At 59.6% G+C, this 20,522-nt stretch overlaps 2 protein-coding genes across 2 annotated transcripts; both read right to left on the bottom strand.

Annotated features, from left to right (window-relative positions):
* Positions 1-6: 6 nt before the first annotated feature.
* On the bottom strand, positions 7-5,123 carry TM7SF2 (transmembrane 7 superfamily member 2). Its single transcript, XM_004618404.2, has 10 exons — positions 4,920-5,123; positions 4,385-4,581; positions 4,241-4,295; positions 3,738-3,932; positions 3,558-3,661; positions 1,277-1,396; positions 1,031-1,199; positions 778-858; positions 576-698; positions 7-349 (listed from the first exon to the last, which is right to left on the bottom strand). The coding sequence occupies exons 1-10, from the start codon at positions 4,969-4,971 to the stop codon at positions 189-191; spliced, it is 1,257 nt and encodes a 418-aa protein (XP_004618461.2). The 5' UTR covers positions 4,972-5,123; the 3' UTR covers positions 7-188.
* A 143-nt stretch (positions 5,124-5,266) lies between these two features.
* VPS51 (VPS51 subunit of GARP complex) lies at positions 5,267-20,520 on the bottom strand. The gene is made up of 10 exons (XM_004618406.3): positions 20,263-20,520; positions 19,791-19,920; positions 8,783-8,929; positions 8,465-8,684; positions 7,658-8,375; positions 7,148-7,363; positions 6,833-7,051; positions 6,211-6,332; positions 6,029-6,116; positions 5,267-5,590 (listed from the first exon to the last, which is right to left on the bottom strand). Exons 1-10 carry the CDS (start codon positions 20,485-20,487, stop codon positions 5,330-5,332), a joined length of 2,346 nt encoding a protein of 781 aa, XP_004618463.2. The 5' UTR covers positions 20,488-20,520; the 3' UTR covers positions 5,267-5,329.
* Between the last annotated feature and the right edge of the window lie 2 nt (positions 20,521-20,522).

Raw genomic sequence — 20,522 nt, 5'->3', positions numbered from 1 at the left:
CAGAGAGAAGGTTCTAGATGTTTATCCACAAGAAAGCAAAACCTGCACCCCCGGGCACCAGCTTCTTTCCCTCCAATGCCTCCCCTCACAGAGGCTGTTCTGGGGGCTCAGGGCAGGGCCCCCGCCAGAGTCTCAGGGGCACCGGGTCTGGGCACGGACTGGTGGCTGTCCTGGATGTGGCTGCTGCCTCAGTAGATGTAGGGCACGATTCGGTAGGGCACGCGCTGGCAGTATTGTTGCCAGGCATGGCCGTACTTCTGTAGGCACTGACGCTCGTCCCGGGCCTCCCGGTGGACCAGCAGCGCGGTGAAGTAGAGGGGGTAGAAGTAGGGTAGCAGGTGGGACACCCCTGAGGGGAGAGGGGCACCGCACCCCACAGTCAGTTGCCCCGTGTCCGAAGCGCCCAGGCTTAATAAGGGGTAGCCCAGGACAACAGCAAGGTGCTGGCAGTGCCAGTCAGTAGGTCCCTGCCTCCCGCACAACTTCCTCCTCAGGGGTCCGCCCTCTGCTCATGCCACACCTAGACTGGCATCACTTCCTGCCTCTCACACAGGCCCCCTGCCCCAGCCACTCACCGCAGGGTAAGGACCAGGCCAGCGCCATGATGAGGTCTCCGAGGTAATTGGGGTGGCGGACCGTACCCCACCACCCCGACACCAGCAGCTGCCGCCCCGTGGCGGTGGAGATGGTCTCCAGGTCTGGGGAAAGACAGGCAGTGGCCAGGGGGGCCCAGACCCCAGCCACCCCATCTCCTGGTCCCCTAGCCCCCCCGCTCACCTGCCACACTGGGGTCAGAGGGGTTCTTTCGGAAGGTGTTTTTCTGGGAGTTGGCCGCCCGGAAGATGTAGTAGCCAACAGCTGGGGTGGGGGCCAGGGAAGTAGGGGTCAGTGTGGGCTGAGGTGAGAGCTCCAAGGTCCCCACCCCGGCCCGGTTGAAGACTTCCAGAAGGAACTGAATCCCAGTTGGTGGCCCAGAGGGACAGTGAGGGACGGAAGGTGGGGAGGAGGCGCCCTGCTGGCCCCCACTGACCATTGATGAGGCAGATGACGAAGGCCTGGGGCAGCTCGAGGTGCTGGGGGTGGTGCAGCAGGAACTGGGCCTGCAGGCTGTAGGTGAAGGGCACCCACGCCAGGTCGCCAAATGCCAGCATGAAGCCAAAGCCATCGTGGGTGATGTCCATGGTGGTGAGGACCGCCTCCTGCAGGGCCGGCACCCGGTACCCACTGAGTCCCCGAGGGCTCCTCAGCTGCCGTCTCCCGCCCAGTCCCGCCTCACCTCATGCCAGAGGGCGTCGCCCACGTAGAGGAGCTGGAAGCCATTGACCAGGCACATAGCGAGTGAGGGGCTGCCCCGGAGCTTGGCTTCCTGCATCAGCAGGGCCAGGTTGATGAGGGCCTGGGGGGAGAGAGCACATGCCGGTCCCAGCCAGCCCCTGAAGCCCCCCTTCCTTCTCAGCGGAGTCCCCTGTGGGAAGGGGCCAGCCCAGCATCACCCCCGCATGCTCTCACTAGTGTGCCCTTCCCAGGGCAGCCCTGGAGTCATCAAACAATCCAGGTTCCAGGGGCTGGAGCAATAGCACAGCGGGGAGGGCGTTTGCCTTGCATACAGCCGACCCGGGTTCAATTCCCAGCATCCCATATGGTCCTCTGAGCACTGCCAGGGGTGATTCCTGAGTGTAGAGCCAGGAGTAACCCCCTGTGCATCGCCGGGTGTGACCCAAAAAGAAAAAAGAAAAATCCAGGTTCCAGGGTTACACCTGGTATCGAGTTAACTTCCTTAGGTGGGCAGGCGGCTGCCCTTTGCCCAGAGCCTGCCCTGCCCCCAGGGGTTTGCGGGCTCCCTGTCTAACTGCAGGGCCCTCAGGCAGGGCAACACCCCCATGCATGCAGCTCTGGGCTGAGGCACGCAAGGGTCCTTTGATGAGCCCACAGCAGCCTCCTTCCATATCACCCTGGAAGAGGCCAGATCAGGGCGGGTGACACCCAGGAGCAAGTGATTTCTAGAGTGATAGGAGGGACCTTGCCTGGGATTTGCTTTGGAGAGCAGGACCACACTCCAGCAGGGGTGAGGAATCAGAAGCACAGTTGGAAAGTTGTCAAGGACTCCTGGACTGGCCAGCGGCCAAGCCCGCCCATGGGTTCTAGGCCCTGCGCAACCGTAACCCTCTCCTCACCCTGAAATAGATTTTGCACTTGACCGGCTTTACTTATAGCTGCACCTGCTGAGGCCCGTCCTGCCAGCCCCGCTTCTCCTTCCAGACCTTGGCACTCTCACTTAGCTCCTTAGCTCCTTTTTATTTCTTTTCACAGGGGAGGAGTTTGGGTCACACCCAGCAGTATTCTGTGTGCTAAGGGATCACTCCTGGTGATGCTTAGGGGACAAATAAGGCTCCAGGATTGAACCTGGGTCAAGCTCTCTCTCTCTCTCTCTCTCTCTCTCTCTCTCTCTCTCTCTCTCTCTCTCTCTCTCTCTCTCTTTCTCTCTCTCTCTCTCTCTCTCTCTCCCTCTCTCTCTCTCTGTGTGTGTGTGTCTCTCTCTCTCTGTCTCTCTCTCTCTGTCTCTCTCTCTCCTCTCCCAGGGACGCTCAGGGCTTACTCCTGACTCTACACTCAAGAATTACTACTGGGGGGCTGGAGCAATAACAGCGGGGAGGGCATTTGCCTTGCACGCAGCCGACCCGGGTTTGATTCCCAGCATCCCATATGGTCCCCTGAGCACCACCAGGAGTGATTCCTGAGTGAAGAGCCAGGAGTAACCCCTGTGCATTGCAGGGTGTGACCCAAAAAGAAAAAAAAAATTACTCCTGGTGGGGCTCAGGGGAACATAGGGGATACCAGGGATCAAAGATCAAATCTGGGTTGCCAGCATGCAAGGCAAGTGCCCTACAGACTGCATTATCTCTCCAGCCCCCAAAGATCCTTTTTTGCTTTTTTTCATTTGGGGGGGTCACATCCGGCTGTGCTCAGGACTTACTTCTGGCTCCCAAGGATCAGCTCTGGGCGGAGCTCAGAGGAACATACGGGGTGCAGGGAATTGAACCCGCATTGATCACATGCGAGAAAGCGTCTTGCCTGCTGTCCAGCCCTTTCGTCCTATTTCTCTGCTGTGCTTGGATGGAGAGACTGGAGCACAGTGGGGGGTCATTTGCCTTGCACGCAGCCGAGCGGGGTTCAATTCCTCCATCCCTCTCGGAGAGCCCAGCAAGCTACCAAGAGTATCCTGCCTGCACGGCAGAGCCTGTCAAGCTACCCGTGGCGTATCCGGTATGCCAAAAACAGTAACAACAACTCTCACAATGGAGACGTTACTGATGCCCGCTCAAGCAAATCGATGAACAATGGGAGGACAGTGCTACAGTGCTGGGATGGAGACCCCGGGTCTTGCTTTCTTTCCTGTAGCTTTTTTGTCTCCCAGTACCTAGACACAAGGACTCGGCCAACACTGTGGAATGTGCTTCTGCCTGATTTGGTCCTGCCCTGCCAAAACTCCGTTTGCGTGCTCCACCATCCCCCACCTCCTGGCCAGAAGCCTGCTTGGCCACACACGCCCAGCATACCCAGCCGATGAGGCCAGGCCGCAGCTCACAGAAATATTTGAAGTCAAAGGAACCGATGCGCGGGTTGAGCTCCCGTCCCAGGAAAAAGTCGTAAATGGGATTGCCTGGAGAATAATGGAGGGTGAGGGGTGCCAGCCCCCCACCAACTCTCTCTACCCACCCCTACTGGGTCCCTCTCACCTGAGCTTCCCCCGGGTGCCAGGTCCTGGGCAGGAGCCGCCAGAGCCTTCAGATAGAGGAGGAGGCTGAAGATGAAGGCGATGAGGGTGGCGGCAGTCGCCAAGGGGAAGAGCATGTCCGCCAGTGCTCCCAGCGGCAGCCCCAACGACACCCCCAGACCCACCAACAGGACCGTCAGCACCAGGGCCTGGAAGCCTGATGAGCAGCCCAAAAACGGTGAGTTCCAGGACCATCCCCTGACACCCCACCCCTCCAGCCCAAGACTCCATGTCACAGACCTCACCCCAGCCATGAGAGGGTTAGGGGCACTGCTGATGGGGTGCAGTCACAGGAAAGGGGGGAAGGGCGGGAAGGTGAGACAAAGGGAGTGGACAAGCCCCTCCCAGGTGGAAAAGCGGTGGAATGCGGTCCGGGCTGCGTTTTTGTGCCCCCCACCATGCCTGGAGCTATGCCCTCAACCCTGCAACTCTTAATTCAAGGAACCCACCCCCCGCCCCAGGCACCGTTAATGGGGTAACGGAGATGACGCTTGTCCTTCAGTTCCAGTCCCTCGGCCACCTGCAGTCACAAAAGCCTCGATGAGGGTTGAGTGGGGCTCCCCTCTCGCCTGCCCGGTCCCCCTCGCCTCCACCCTCCAGCCCACACACCTTGCGCGCGGGAAGCAGGTAGAGCGCCGCCTGCAGGCAGAGCCAGGTGAAGCACATCAGGAGCGCCCGGGGGCTCCAGAGCGCCTGCAGCTCCGGCAGGGAGGTGGGCAGGGCCAGGACGCGCGCGGACTTGGAGCCGGCCACCTGGAGCAGGTGGAACATGGTGGCCGGGAGCAGCAGCAGCAGCGTCGCGGCGCCTGCAGAAAGGGGCGAGGGCGTCGCGTCCGCTCCCAGCCCTCGTCTGAGAGGCTGCACCGCCGTCTCCAAGGACTGTCATCGCGTCTTCCAAATCCCACTCTTGGTCCCCACGCCCCTTCCCGCGGCCCCATCTCGGTTGTCATCCCCAAGACCACCTCCTGCTCCCCCAGGCCACGCCCCAAGCCTCCGCTCCGCAATCCCCGGAATGGATCCCTTCTCGGCTCCCTCTTAACGGATCCCCGCAACCGTCCAAACCCCTCTTGGGATGGCTGTCCCGAGCCTGCCGTCCTCGATCCAGCCCGCCCCCACTCCCGCCCTGGACACCCTGCCCCTTTACCCAGGGGTCCCCCGAATTCCAGCGGGGCCTGAGAGTCCCGAGGAGGGGCCATGGTCTCTATCCGCGGGGGGTGCTGGGGCTCCCGAAAGCCGGTCAGGGTTTAGTCCACCCCATCCCCAGATGGGCTCGGCGACTCGGAGAATCCGGCCCCGACGCGCTGCACCTGTCCCTGGACAGCGGCCGGCGCTGTCCGAGGTCTTTAGCCCGGCCCGGCCCTGCCCATGGGCCCAGCCGCGCAGCCAATCGGCGCCGGGGGCGGGGCCTGCGCGGACGGCTCAGCCGCCGCCTCCGCCGCGCGCGTCTCAGAGCTCCGCCCCGGCCCGACCCGCAGCTCTTGGAGAGGCGAGGCGGAGGCAACACAGCTTTATTGGGAGATCGGAGGGCGGGAGAGGAGGGGGTCCGCGGTGGGCCTAGCCGCGCTCGCAGATGACCTCGACGACACTGGGTTCCATAGGCACGGGGTCTGGGCAGCGCAGGGCGGCCGAGGCCACCACTTCGTCCAGCAGTAGGTGCACGAGCTCCTCGTCGGCCACGAAACGCCACAGGTAGAGCTGCAGGAAGTGACAGTCCACTTGCACCTGCTGCAGCCCGAAGCGCCCGAAGGTGCGCAGCCGCACGCACTCCAGCAGCGTCTTCAGGCTGATCTTGATGATGCCGGTCAGCACGGAGACCTGCGGGCAGGGACACAGGCGTCGGGGAGTCAGGCAGTGGCTAAGAGGGGCAGCAGATGGGAGGGAGAGGGAAACTGAGAGAGATTTTGGGAGCACCATGGCGGGGGCGGAGGCGGACCCGAAGGGGCTCACTGGGTTAGATGGGGGCACTAAGTCCTGGGCTGGGCAGAACATGGGCTCAGGAGGAAGGGATGGGCATGGCACTGTGGGCCAAGGACAGGTGTGTGTGCAGGGCACCGAGACCCTGGCCGGAAGCTCAGCAAGGTCACGCGTGGCCAAGGACCACACATGATGCCGATGGTGGGGGCTCTGGACCACCACACACACTTTAGAAATGGCCCCCAGGGACAGTGGAGGGGACGGTCTGAGGGCTCCATAGGTCTGCTGCAGCCACCCCGCCCCAGGGACCGGGAAGGCAGCGACATGGGGACTTCAGACCTTGTTGAATTCCACAGGGCTGAACACATCGATCCGCTCTGAAAACAGCTTCTGGATGTTGCTCAAGAGGTTGGTGTCCATTGGGGCACTGGAAAGCGGGGAGAAATGCAATCAGAGCCTGCGTGCACCCCCATCTTTTATCCGTTGCCCCTGGGGCTCCAAGGGGCAGCCAGAAGGCAGACCTGGGCGTGTAGCTGGGTGCATAGCGCCCCTGTTGCCGAGAGCTGCTGTACACCGAGAAGGTTCGCTTGCTGGAGTCGCTGCTCTGGGCCTTGCGCACTCCCTCTTCGTACAGGAGTCCCACCTAGTGGTCAGAAGAGGTACTGCAGGGAGGCCGAGCACGGGCCAAAGGGATACCTGTTTCAAGAGGCCAATCCTGGTATCATTTCGATCACCACGAATAAGAACCATGTGGAGGGGGCAAAGGTGAAACAGAATAGTACGTAGGGCCAGGGGAATAGTAGGGTTTGTTGTTAGGGTGTCCGAAGCCAAGCCAGGTTTGATCCCTGGTATCTCACAGGATCTCCTGAATCCCACCAGGAGTGATTCCTGAGCACAGGTGCAGAGCCAGGAGTAAGCCCAACGCACAGTATGATGTGGCCAACCCCCCCCCCGCCCCCAAAAACAAAGTTGGCACTTAAGGATTGATGGTGTGGTTCACATTTCACACGAGGCCCTGGGCTTTAGCTTGAGCACCCGCCAAAGTTGGTACCCCTCCATCTTCAGAGCCACCCTTGGCCTGGCACCCCCTGACATCATAGTCTGGGCCGAGGAGGGGGCGCCCCTGAGCCCGGGGCTGCAGACCTGCACATCGATGGCCGTAGTGTCCTCCACCACCCGCTTCATGACGGCCCGCACGTTGCGGGGCTCCAGCGTGCTCAGCCAGTCCCGCGTCTCCACGCTCTTGCGCAGCATCTGGGAGATGACCAGGCCCTGCACCTTCACGTAGTGTGTCAGCAGGCAACGGGCTGTCTCCCTGGCCTCGGCGCACAGCGTGCTCACGGGCGTCACTGGAGACGGGTCCTGGCCGGGGACATGGAGTCGAGCAGTGGTGGATGCCAGGTGCGCTCTGGGGTGCCGGCCCGGCGCCCTGGGCGCTGCTCGGCGCTGGCGGCTCACCTGCACGAGGAACTGCTCGTCCGTGAGGGTGAGGATGTAGGAGATGGTGGCCGTCTCGTAGTCCAGGCAGAGGCGGGACAGCAGCAGGAGCAGGGCGGGCGGCGTGGCACCCCCCTTCTCCCCGGGGCTGTCACAGAAGCTCTGGGCCGTCTGGCACATGGAGTGGATGAAGCCCACGATGAGGCCCTCCCGGACGCCCTGGCTGCAGAACTCGCCCTGTGAGGTGCGGGAGCCGGTTCCCAGCTGGTCCCTCCTCCTGCGGAGGGGCCCTGAACGCCCCGGCCCTCCCTAAGAGAGATTCCTGTATCCCAGCAACAGGAGAGGGAGGTCTGGGGGGCTGAGCCCACGCTGGGTACCCTGCCACAGACACCCCAAGTGTCGTCCCCCACCCGGGGCTGTGACAGCCTTCCAGACATCGCGAAGTGACAGAGTGCCTAGGGCCAGCTCTGTGTCCAGCCTCAGGACCAGCAGAGAGAACCGGGAAGAGAAGAGGGCGTGGGGTGGGCGTACCCTGAAGTAGGGCTTGTTGGAGAAGGACACCTCCTTGGCCGTGAAGAGGTGCACGGCGGCCAGCGACGCCTTGATGTGGCTCAGGATGGAGCTGGCCACGTTGCTCAGCAGCTCGGCCAGGCCGGGGCCTTCTTTCCCCACCAGGCGCGGCGCGGCCAGGGCCTGGCGCACATCGGTCAGGCAGCCCAGGAAGGCGGCCCGCAGGCCCTGCAGGTGGTGGCCCAGGCGCTCGCGGGCCACCCGCTCCACGATCTCCGTGGCGGCCTCGGCGAGCCCGGCGGCGGCCAGCAGGGGCCCCGGGGCGCGCAGGCGCCGGTGGAAGCGGTCGAGCGCGCGCACCAGCAGCGAGTTGTCGCCGCCGCCCTGCTCCTGCGCCAGCCGCCGCTCCACCAGCGCGAAGTAGCGGCCGCCCAGCTCGCGGGCGAATGCCGCCAGCTTCTCGGCGCCCGCGGGGCCCTGGGCGGCGAAGAGCTCCTGGTAGGCCGCCGCCACCTGGCACAGGCCGCCCACGAAGCCGCTGCCCCCGCGATCCGTGAACTCCAGCACGTCGGGGGCCGGCGGCGACGGGCCCAGGTCGGCCTCCAGGCTGGCCAGCTCCTCCTCCAGCCGCCCGCGCGCGTGGGCCAGGAACTCCTCGCACAGCTCGGCCGCCGGCTCGCCCAGCGCCAGCAGCAGCTCCACGCACTCGGCCTGCTCCGGGGCGCCCGAGCCGCCCTCCCTGCGGGGAGCGGGAGGCGGTGATGCGGGGGACCCCCGGGGGAGGCGGGGGCGCGGTGGGGGCGCGCGCGCGGGCGGGCCGGGGCCCACCTGAACCGCTGGCGCAGCTGCTGGGCCAGGCGCGCCGTGATGAGCTGGCAGTCGTCCTGGATGGCGCGGAAGGAGGGCAGGTGCTGGTACTGCTGCAGCACGGCGCGCGCGCGGCCCTGGTAGCGCACGGCCTGCCCGTAGGCGCCCAGCTCCACGCACTTCGTGAGGCGCGAGGGCAGCTCGAAGAGGAACTGCAGCTTCCGCAGGAGCGCGTGCACCCCTGCGGGGCCGGGGGTAGGGGTGGGGTGAGTGGCCGAGCCCCGCGGGGGCGGGGGAGCCCACGGAATGGGGCCGGTGGCGGGGTGGGGGGGTGCCCACCTGCCAGCTTGGTGATGCGCTCGTGGCGGTCCTGCAGCGTGGCGCTGATGCGCGCGCTGAAGTCCGTGATCACCGCCATGTTGGTGGCCAGCCGGTCCATCTCGTCCTCCATCTTCCGGAAGTCGTTCTTCATCTTCCGGATGGTGTCTGGGGGGCACGGACGCAACAGGAGGGGAGGCGGTGACCTCGGGGCCAGTCGGTGGCCCAGCAGGGTGGGGCCCAAGCGCCAGTTGTACCGCTGGTCCTGGCCTGAGGGGGCTGTGGGGTCCCAGTCCAGCCACCCAGAGCCTGGACCTCCAGGGGGCACAAGCCACACCCGCTCACCCTCATCGCCCCTCAGCCCGGCACTGGGGCGCCCCTTGGGGCCGTTCTCCTCTCTACCCTCAGTCCCAGCCTCTCCCAGCGCCCTGATCCTGCCCTCCACAACCCAGCTCCGCCAAGGCTCTCGGTATTCTCTGCCGCGCCCCTCCCTTCCCGAGCCAGCACCTCCCCGCGGACCCCAGCCCCTCGCAGACCCATCTTGACTCCGTCCGGCCTCTGCCTCCTCGCTGCCACCCTCCTGGGCCTCGCGGAGAACGGCCCCTGGAAAACCACCAGCCCCTGTCCCGCCAGGCCCTCTTCCCGCTGACACCCCTCGGAACGCTGTGGCCCTGCCTTGGTCACTCTGAACATCCCTCATGGCCCCACGTCTCCCTGGTTCCTCCAAGTCTGTGACCCACCAGCTTCCTGCGCTGCCCCTGCCACTCACTAGCAACCCCCACGCACTCAGACAGCCAGAAACTGACCACAGGACCTCCTTTAAATCAGGATCTCAAGGGGCTGGAGATAGTACAGCTTCGGCACCCATATGGTCTCCCAAGCACGCTGGGTGTGGCCCCAAACCAATAAATAAACGATGATCTCAAATCATGGATCTGCCGCGCCACCATCCATTCGTCCTTCCCACCTCTCTGGTGGGTCCGCTTCTCCCAGCTTCCCGAATACCCACCCGCCCAGCCTCCCCCCCCCACCCCGACTCCAATCCAGGCCCACCTCTCCACTGGCCACCTGGCTTCACAGAAAATACAAGCGAACAGCTTCCTCCGAATTCAGAGGCTGAGGCCAGATAGTCCAGTGGTTAGGGCGCCTGCTCGGCAAGTGGCTGATCCTGGATTGATCCCGGGCACCAACGGTTCTCTGAGCACAAAGCCAGGAGTAGCCTCCAGGCACTGCCATTTGTGGCCCAAAATCCCCCCAAAGGAAAAGCTCTCCAGGCTGAATGGACAAATGGCCGCCCCTGGCCTACTGAGGCAGGATCCAGGGGGCTGAGGCCGCTGTGATGTGGACACGATGGCCCGGCCCTGACCAACATAGCTCTGCCTATGTTAACAGCATGTTGTGGGGGGCAAAGAGACAACAAAGCGGGGTTCCCGACACATAGCACAGCCTTGCACGAGACTGACCCCAGTCGAGCCCCGGCACCCCAGGAGTGATCCCGGAGCACAGCCGGCTGTGGCCCAGTAAGCCACCGAGACAAACAAGGAATGAAGGAGTGAAAGCAGAAGCTGGAAATAGGTTGCGAGGGACCCTGAGTGGATGACCCGGAGGCATCTCACCAGCTGCAGCACATCTCGTTACTTACAAACCCCCCGGCCCACGGTCCAACCACCTCCATCCCACTCTGCCAAACGCTATCACCAGAACAGATTATTTGGGGGAGCAGGGGGGCTGGGCACACCTGGTGCTCAGGGCTTATTCCTGGCACTGCACCCAGGAATTACTCCTGGCAGTCCTGGGGAACCATATGGGGGCCAGGAATCAAATTTGGGTCAGCCACTTGCAAAGCAAGTGCCCCTCCCCTCTGTCCTCGGTCCCGAGTCCCCAAGAACAGATCCAGAGGCATCTGGACCCATGACAGTTGAGTGCTTGCCTCCAAAAACACATCTGAGGAGCCAGAGAGATAGTGCAACGTGCGTGCGCGGTTACCCTAGTTCGCAGTCTGGCGTCACCTAGGCAACCCTGAGCCTTGCCAGGAGTAAGCCTCGAGCACTACTGGCTGTGTCCACCCACCCCAGAATTTTTGTTTCTTTCAGGAATTACCCGTGGCGGTGCTCAGGGGACCCTATGGGATGCTGGGAATTGAACCCGGGTTAGCCGCGTGCAAGGCAAACGCCCTACCCGCTGCTCCAGCCCCCACCCCAGAATTTCTGAGCCTGATTTTCTTTTTTTTTTTTTTTGCTTTTTTTTTTGGGGGGGGTCACACCCAGCGATGCTCAGGGGTTACTCCTGGCTTTGCACTCAGGAATTACTCCTGGCAGTGCTTGGGGGACCATATGGGATGCCGGGGATCGAACCCAGGTCGGCCGCGTGCAAAGCAAACGCCCTACCCGCTGTGCTATCGCTCCGGCCCCTGAGCCTGATTTTCAATGGACGAAACTCAAGGCAGAGTTGTCCCTGAGCGGGGTAAGAGAATCCCCAGTCTTCGTCTCCTTGAGACTGCCAACCGAGCTGCAAAGCCATCGCCACCACCACAGATGACACAGCAGTGCAGAGCCCCGGCGAAAGCTGGTCCCCACGTGCACCGAGCACTGGACTGAGTGGCAGCCATCTGACGGCCACCTCCGGGGTGCTGGCCACCCAGGGTAGGGGCTGGGTGGCAACTGCCGGGCACTGGGGCTGAGCCTGGGAGCTGTGCCACTTGCGAGTGCGGAGGGGCACCTGCTGCCCCGTGCCCCCTCGTGTCTGCCATCCCCCCCACACGGCTCGGGCAGAGGGCTTCACTGGACTGGGGTGTGGCTCAATAGTGAAGTGCAGGCGTGACAGCCAGCAACCCTGGTCCCACACAAAAATAAACAGAGAGAAACCAGATAGAGATCTCTTCGCCCGCCCGGGGGCAGGCAGGGAGAGGCTCTTACTGTAGCCCCTTCTCCAGTTCAACCCACAGAAATTTCAAAATCAATCTCGGCGTCTAGGCCAGGGGTTAGCAATCTTGGGCCTAGGAGCCGAGTCTGGCATTTTTTTATTATTATTATTTGGTTTGTTTGGGGGCACTTCTCCCCCGCCAGGGCTTACTCCTGGCTCGGCACTCAGGAATTACTTTTTTTTTTTTGCTTTTTGGGTCACACCCAGCGATGCTCAGGGGTTACTCCTGGCTCATGCACTCAGGAATCACCCCTGGAGGTGCTCGGGGGACCGTGTGGGATGCTGGGAATCGAACCCAGGTCGGCCGTGTGCAACGCAAATGCCTACCCCCTGTGCTATCTCTCCAGCCCCTCAGGAATTACTCTTGACAGTGCTCAGGGGAACACAGGGGATGCTGGGGGTTGAACCTGGGTCGGCTGCGTGCAAGGCAAGCACCTTACCCATTGTACTATCACGCTGGCCCCTGCAGTGCCAGGGTTCGAATCATGGTTGAGGCACATCTAGGGCCTGATCCTGGTACTGTCTTCCTGAGCCAAATGTTTGGCTTGTTAACTGAAATATAAAATTCAGTGGTTCTTACTCTACTTAGTAACGGATACACAGGCTGGCACCGAACATTGCCACTGAACTGCAGAACAAAGAACCCCTGTGAATCACGGCAGACATTCCCTCTGGCCCTGCCTCAGTCCTGGGCACTGCTCAGCTGTTATATATTTTTATATGTAAAATTTATAATTTTATTTAGAAATAAACCAATCCACACCTGCCTATGCTCAGGGCTCACTCCTGGTGATGTTCTGGGGACCATGTGCAGAGCTGGGGGTCAAACCAGTTGGCTGCATTCCAGACCAGTGAACCCCCTTCCACTTCCTGTCCCTGTGCACTAAATGGTCCTGTACACTGAACACAGAAGCAGCGCTTCAGGGCCAGAGTGACAGCACAGCGGGGAGGGCGTTTGCCTTGCACATGGCTGGCCCAGCTTCGATCCCCAGCATCCCATATGGTCTCCCAAGAACTGCCAGGAGTGATTCCTGAGTGCAGAGTCAGGAGTAACCCCTGAGCATCGCTGGGTGTCACCCGAAGAGGGGGAAAAAAAACAGTGCTTTAATACATGCATCTTGGGCTCTTTTCACTTAGCACATTGTTAGTTTATTTTATGAAGGGAATGCGGGTGTGTAAGACTGTAAGTGCTGATGTTTCAGGGGTACAATGTTACCACACGATGTCTGGTGTCAACATCCCTCTACCATAGTCCGCTGACTGCCCTCCCCTCAACCCTTCCAGAACCCCCCCCCCCCCGCCCAAACATCTTTTGGCAACCAGTTCTGTGGTCCAAGTCTGTCCTCAATCAATTCTGTTCCTATGCTTTGATTTGATGTCACACATGGCGGAGGCCACTGGCTTTTGTCTTGTGCCTGAATTAATCTCCTGAGCCTGAACCATCGCTGAGCTTGTGTTCCCTGTGACGGCCCGTGGAGCTAAGACCGTCTGGCTGCCCGATGCGGGGGACGGAGCGTCGGGCCCGAGGCGCGAGGCACTGTCCACTGCTAAACCGCTGTGCGCATTGGCGCGTTGGTGTATTTAGAAACAGGCTTAGTCTGAGGTCTGTGAACTTCTCGAATTTCTTTGTGGTCTGTAATTTCACTGGGGTCAAATAACATACTCGATGTTATTTAAATTCGTTTTAAGTGCACTAGGAATTGGGTGATGAGCCGAAGTGGGGGCCTGGAGAATGTTCCATGTGTAGCTGAAGCACGTGGCCTGTGCTCCCTTGGACGCAGGGTCTGAAGCCTCTGCGAGCCCCGTTAGCCTCTGTCTGTGGTGAATCTTCCTTTTCTGGATGTTTTTCTTTCGAGTTCTTTCCTTTTATGGCAGTGAGATTTTTTTTTTTTTGGCTTTTTGGGTCACACCGGCGATGCACAGGGGTTACTCCTGGTTCATGCACTCAGGAATTACTCCTGGCGGTGCTCAGGGGACCATATGGGATGCTGGGAATCGAACCTGGGTCAGCCGCGTGCAAGGCAAAGCCCTACCCGCTGTGCTGTTGCTCCAGCCCCTATGGCAGTGAGATTTTGATGTTTTTAACTATTCCTGCTGGATTTCTAGTTCTTCCCTCAATTTTGTCCGTTTTTGTTGCATGAATTTTGGGGCTCAGTCATTAGGTGCTTATAAGGTCATGACTTTTGGCATCTTTTTGATGGACTGAATGTGGGGGGGAGGGGCTGGGCCACAGCTGGGGCTCAGAGGCGCCTCCTGGCTCTGATCTTAGGGGACCATGCAGTGTGGCAGACCGAACCCAGGTCTCCTTCATTCTAATCATTAGCCATAATCTTTTTCTCTTTTTGGGTCACACCCGGCGATGCTCAGGGCTTACTCCTGGTTCTGCACTCAAGAATTACTCCTGGCGGTGCTCAGGGGACCCTATAGGGTGCCAGGGATCGAACCCAGGTCAGCCACGTGCAAGGCAAATGCCCCACTGTTACATCGCCCCAGCCCCTGAACCATGATCTTGACCCTCTTTTTCCCTTTTTTGGGCGTCCTGGGCTATACCCACCAATGCTCCGTGGCGACTGGCAGCTCCACGCTCAGGTGCCCCATGGTGCCAGGGACAAGCCGGGCTGTGGTCTCTGCGGGGTTCACGCAAGTGTCTTACCCCGGCACTATCTCTTCTATCATTGTAAAGTGTACTTTTGGGGCTGGAGTGGTAGCACTACGGGTAGGGCATTTGCCTTACATGTGGCTGACCTGGGTTCAATTCCCAGCATCCCATATGGTCCCCTGAGTACCGCCAGGGGTAATTCCTGAGTGCAGAGCCAGGAGTAATTCCTGTGCATCGCCAGGTGTGACCCAAAAAGAAAAAAAAAAAAAAAAGTCAAGCTCTCTCCCTGCTGTGCTATCTTCAGCCCCTAGTGCTGAGAATTTAACTGGGGTCTGTTGTACTCACCCAACCCTTATACTCTCTCTCCAGCTCCTAAGTTCTACTACTCTGAGCGGGAAGCACGGTGAGGGGGGGCATGCTGTGCTCTGGGATCCTGGCTCTGCACTCAGGGATCACTCCTAGTGAGCTCAGGGGACCATGTGGGGCACTGGGGATTGAGCCCGGGTCGGTCGCCTGCAAGGCAAAAGCCCTCCCCGCTGTACTATCGGCCCCTTCAGTTCTACACTGATGTTGGAATAGCTACGGTAACTTGGTTACTCTTTGCGTAGAATACTTAGTCTTTTGTGGTGAGACCAAGCAGTGCTGGGGTGTGCGGTGACTCCGAGCAGTGCTCGGGTGACCAGGGCTGAATCTGCAGCTGTTCGGTCCTGAGCTCTCTGGCGTGACTTCGTTTTCAAGTTCTGTGTAGCCCGAATACAAATATGTCTCTGACGGACAACAGCTAAGTCAGCAGGGGTTGAACCGTGCTCCGACAGGCCACGTGCCGTCTGCTAGTCCGTGTTTCCATGTCCCTGCTACTGCTCTGACAATAAGCCTTGTTGATTTTTATATATATTCTTAGGTGAGTTTTGGGGAGCAGCTGTTGCTTGGTCTGTACCCGGCGTGCTCAGGGCTGACTCCTGACTCGGACTCCGGGTTCATTCCTGGTAGTGCTTGGGGACCAGGGTGAGCGCCAGAGACTGACCACTGTGTGCGTCCCGTGCCGTCACGTGCCGTACTATCTCTCCGGCCCCTTAGGGATCTCTCAGTGTTTGCCCTGGGGGTTATCATAGAATCTTAACTTCTAAAACTCTGCTTCGTGGGTCAGGGAGATAGTTCAAAGGGCGGGGCCCTTGCGTGTTCAAGGCCCTGAGTTCAGGTCCTGGTAGTGGCTGGCTCTGGGCAGAGAGCCACCAGGACCTCTGGGTCCAGACAGCCCGACACTGCCAGCCCCAGACCCCGAGCCACCCAGCTCCCCTGGCCGAGCAGTGCAGAAGTGGTTCCCCGGGCCCACGAGAATTACTGGGGAAGGTTCCCGAAAAGCTGGTTTAGATTAATACCAACTAAGTTTAATAGATTTTGCCATTCCTTTCTACTGCTATTATCACAAGTCACATCTTTTTCGTTTGAGGTCATAACTGGTGGTGCCTGGGGGAGCTGGGGTTGTCAGGGACCAAACCCCAGGCTTCTGCAGGCGGACACTCCAGCCTCTTCTTTTTTCTTTTTTGGATCATGATAGGCTGGTTTTTTTTTTTTGTTGTTGTTGTTGTTTGGGGGGGGGGGGGGGGGCGGGGTAAGGCCCTGCAGTATTCATGATAGTTTTTACCAGGGATAGAAATCTTGGTTGATTATTTTTTTCCTAGCAGCACTTTGAAACCCACTGCCTTTTCAATGCTTATGGTTTCTGGTGATAAATCAGCTGCTTGTGTTTTGTTGGGGGGCTACACCCAGCTGTGCTCAGGGATCACTCCTGGGGGTGCTCAGACACACTCTAGTAAACCCTAGGGGACAAAACCTAGGTCAGTCGCACATGAGGTAGGCACCTTCTCCACTGTGCTATCTCTCCAGCCCCAGTTTTTCTCTCCCTTTTTTTTTTTGGTATCGAGGGGAGGGAGCCCGATTATTAGCTGCCCAGACACCAAAACAGAATGTTCCCGAGATCTGCTGTGGATTCTGCAGCAGGGAAGGCACTTCTAGGTGCCACTCACAGCAGAAGCCTCTGGATACACCTGCTCTGGGATCGACTCTGGGCAGCTGAGGTCTTAGCCGCCTCTCCCAGCAGTGCTCGCCGGGCCCTGGGTCTACCCTGTCGGGGAATATTTTCACCGCGATGACCATCTAAAATGAGACGAAGCCATGATCCGTTCTAGTTGTCAATTCCTGCTGCATGTTCTCCCCCTCGACCCAGTCATCTCACACAATGTTCTTCTGTTTGTGCAGGGAACCACACCCGGGCCTCCCGCATGCTCGGGGAGCCTGTGGTGTAATTCCCAGAACAGCCCTTGGCAAAAAAATAAAATAAATAAAAATAATAAATAAATAAGGTCCAGGGAGTATTTCTTGAACAAATAAAAGCCTTTCCAGTCTAGAGGTTCGGAAGCCCTGACGTGCCCCAACGTTCTTTGCTGGTGCTGAGGATTCGGGGGTGAGAGGAAGCGCCTCAGAGCCAGGCAGAGCGCCACAGCCTCTCGCCAACGCTCTCGCCCTAAGGGCAGACAGCAAACCGCCCCGGCAGGGAGAGCTCTGTGTCATGGCATCATCCTGTACGCTCTGCGAGCACCGCCAGGAGTGACCACTGAGCACTGCCAGATGTGACCCAAAAGGAAAAAAAAAAAAAAGACAGCATATATACTCGGGGGTCAAAGCGACAGTACAGTGGGGAGCACATTTGCCTTGCACAAGGCCAACCCGGGTTCGATCCCTGGCATCCCACAGGGTCCCCTGAGTATTGCCAGGAGTAATTCCTGAGTGCAGAACCAGGAGTAAGCCCTGAACCCTGCCGGGTGTGGCTCAAAAAGAGACATCAGGTGATTCAATAAAAATTTTTTAAAAAGGGGCTGGAGTGATAGCACAGCGGGCAGGGCGTTTGCCTTGCATGCGGCCGACCCGGGTTCGATTCCCAGCATCCCAAATGGTCCTCTGAGCATGGCCAGGGGCAATTCCTGAGTGCAGAGCCAGGAGTGACCCCTGAGCATTGCTGGATGTGACCCAATAAGCAAAAAAAAAAAAAAAAAAAAAGAGACATCAGGTATATTCTAAGAAAATAGGATATTTTGGAATATCCCTGTGAGAAATGTCTCAGCACCAAAGTCGTGTTTTCTTGCTTATTTTGATGGTGACATTAGCACGCAGCGAGGAACCTAGTGACAGGAACCTGTTTTAGATCAGGTAAAGGAGCAAAGACGGTATGTGACTCCACCGTCTTTGGAGTCTGCAGTCTGCAGTTCTGCGTCCAGTTTAGCCATTTTCGAAGTCAACTTCACAGCGTCAGCCAGCAATAGTTCAGCAGGGAGGGCACTGGCCTGTCACTCACCCAGGCTCCGTCGCCCGCACCACATATGACCCCGCAAGTCCGCCAGGAGTGATCCTGGAGCACAGAGCCGGGAGTAAGCCGTGAGCACTGCCAGGTATGGCCCCAAACCAATTAAAACCAATCAACAACAAGATGAAGCCAATGCAAGACAGAAGCTCTCGGGCTGACGGACTTTTTTTTTTTTTTTTTTTTTGCTTTTTGGGTCACACCTGGCGATGCACAGGGGTTACTCCTGGCTCCGTGCTCATGAATTACTCCTGGCGGTGCTCAGGGGGCCATATGGGGTGCTGGGAATTGAACCAGGGTTGGCTGCGTGCAAGGCAAACGCCCTCCCCACTGTGCTATCGCTCCAGCTCCATGACGGACATTTTTCTACAGCTGTCTTGACTGGAAAATAAAGGGACCCTAAGAAAAAAAGTTATGGATGAGACCTTTGTATCCCCTGTCATAATCGTCCACATGCCTGACTGTGCTCGGGGCTTCCGCCAGGCTCTGTGCTCAGGGATCACTCCTGGTGGTGCTTGGGGGACCATATGCAGAGCTGGGGATCGAACCCAGGTTGGTGTGTGCTAAGCAAGCGCCCTATCCACTGAATACTACTCAGGTCCCGTGATTTTTTTTTGGGGGGGGGGTCTCTTTGCTTAACTGAAGGAAGGGTGATGGGGAGATTGCTCAAGGACTGGAACTCCTAAGTGGCATGTGGAGGCCCAAGGTTCAATTTCTGGCTTGCATACCCCCCACAATAGGGTGTTCCCATGGGCCCCCTATGGTGCAGGGCCTGAGAAGCTCCGAGTATCTCAGGGAGTATCCCCTGCACTCCCTGAACACTATGGGAGGTCCCTTCTCCCCCAGATGAAAGTGAATATGGGGGCTGGAGCAATAGCACAGAGGGTAGGGCGTTTGCCTTGCATGCAGCCGGCCCGGGTTCGATTCCCAGCATCCCATATGGTCCCCTGAGCACCGCCAGGGGTAATTCCTGAGTGCAGAGCCAGGGGTAACCCCTGTGCATCGCCGGTGTGACCCAAAAAGGAAAAAAAAAGTGAATGTACTGAGACTGGAGAGAGGCTCAGTGGTAAAGTGTGTCTCTTGCACAAGGCTCTGAGGTTCAGGGACCACCCCCCCAAAATTAAAAGCCCGTCAAGGGAGGGAAGGATGCAGGGCGGGAGAGAGGGTCTGCAAGTTCATCCTCTGTGAACAGCTGGACCAGAAAAGACAGTCACCACAAGCGAGACGCACGACTCTTACTCGGCTTTCTTGGCATGGGAGAGTCGTTAAGTGCTGAGATCATTTTCATTTAAAAGCTTGAGGGCCAGGGCTGGAGCGACGAGACAGCGGATAGGGCACTTGCCTTGATCACTGACTTGCATTCAACCCCCAGCACCACATACGGTCCCCCATGCACAAGGTGCGGCTCCTGAGCAGTGAGCCAGGAGTAAGCCCTGGGCACTCCTGGGTGTCGCTCACAAACAAAAATACAAATAAAAACAACAAGCAAAGAAACAGTATCTTAGTATCTTCAGGCTCTAGACAGCACTCAGCAAAGTGGAGGTCAGGCTTCAGCTGCAAAGGCCTAAGTCTGATCCCTAGTACCACAGAGTCTCCTGAGCACTGCCAGGAGTGACCCCAGAGCACTGAGCTGGGAACAACCCCTGAGCACTGCCAAATGGAACCCAAATAAGGAATGAAATGCCATTTTGTTCCTTCCCCCCTTTGGTGGTGCTCAGAACAATCCTGAGGAGGGGCCTGAGTGACATAGTACAGGGGGGAGGGTGTCTGCCTTGCATACGAGAGATCCCCAGCATCCCATATGGTCCCCTGAGCACTGTCAGGAGTGATTCCTGAGTGCAGAGCCGGGAGTAACCCCTGTGCATCACCGGGTGTGACCCCAAAAACAAACAAATCAAAACCAATCTGAGCCAGAGCGTTCCTTCAACGGCCGAGCACATGCTTTGCACACAGGGGGCCCGGTATGCACCCTAGTACAGCCAAACAATGACCTTGGAGCACTGAGCCAGCGAGAGCCGTGAGCACCAAGGGGTGTGGCCTCCAAAATATAAAATGCCAGCGCAGCCAATCCTCGGGGCTGATTCCTCCAGCCTCCCTAACCTCGAGTGTGAGGGGTCCCTGCCAGCGGCCCCCGCCCACGCGGGAATCACCTGTGGCCGAGATGAACTTGTTATAGTTCTCATAGACCAGGGTCTGCATGTCGCTGTCTAGCGCCCGGATCTGTCGCACCATGTCCGTCTCACTGTCCATCAGCTGGGCCAGGGGGCACTCTCTGCGCAGCTGGGGGGGATGGCGTGGTTAGTGCAGGGGTCTGGGGAACCCCTCGGAGGCTTTGGGTGCCGTTAAAACCCTGCGGGCGTCCCCCCCGGGTCCACCTGCTAGGGCCGGTGGGATCAGCGCCGGGCCACGCCCCCCCCGCATGCCGGACAGTCCGTCTGCGCCAGGCGCCCCGGGACTCGCCCCTGCGCCCCTCCCCTGGCCAAGGTGGTCGCGGCCGAGCGCTGCCATCCCCCTGGGAGCCCCCCCGGCTTCCCTCTCCCAGCCCCGCAACCAAGTCGGAGGAGACATCAAGGAGTGCGGGGCCGCCCCGCCGGCCGGGTCCCCGCCCCCGCCGACACCGACCTTGTCCAGATAAACTTCCGGGTCGAAGTGCGCCCCGTTGAGATCGGTGGGGTCCAGGGGGTCGGGCCCCGAGGGGCGCCCCGCCGTGTCCCCTTCCGACAGGCCGTAGTAAAGCTTCAGCATCCCGTGCGCTTTCCGCCGCGGCTCGGGAGCCTCCGCCTCGGGCACCTCAGACGAGTCGTCGAGGCCCGAGCCCGGCCCGGGCGCAGCGGCCGCCGCCGCCATGGCTGCGACACGCTCGGGGAGAGGGCACTTCCGGG

The sequence above is a fragment of the Sorex araneus genome, chromosome 6 (assembly GCF_027595985.1).
Source record: "Sorex araneus isolate mSorAra2 chromosome 6, mSorAra2.pri, whole genome shotgun sequence".
Lineage (NCBI taxonomy): Eukaryota > Metazoa > Chordata > Mammalia > Eulipotyphla > Soricidae > Sorex > Sorex araneus.
The sequence above is the reverse complement of the archived record's forward strand: the minus strand, read 5'-3'. Positions and strand labels throughout refer to the sequence as shown.

Bases quoted from the DNA above. Each gene is read 5' to 3' on its own strand.
- TM7SF2 (XM_004618404.2), bottom strand. From the start codon at position 4,971: ATGGCCCCTCCTCGGGACTCTCAGGCCCCGCTGGAATTCGGGGGACCC. The intron at 3,933-4,240 runs GTGCCTGGGGCG...GCTGCTCATCAG, and splicing joins TCTCCGTTACCCCATTAACG to GCTTCCAGGCCCTGGTGCTG. The intron at 3,662-3,737 runs GTGAGAGGGACC...ATTATTCTCCAG, and splicing joins GGCACCCGGGGGAAGCTCAG to GCAATCCCATTTACGACTTT.
- VPS51 (XM_004618406.3), bottom strand. From the start codon at position 20,487: ATGGCGGCGGCGGCCGCTGCGCCCGGGCCGGGCTCGGGCCTCGACGAC. The intron at 19,921-20,262 runs GTCGGTGTCGGC...CATCCCCCCCAG, and splicing joins CGGAAGTTTATCTGGACAAG to CTGCGCAGAGAGTGCCCCCT. The intron at 6,333-6,832 runs GTCTGCAGCCCC...TCTGACCACTAG, and splicing joins CTACGGCCATCGATGTGCAG to GTGGGACTCCTGTACGAAGA.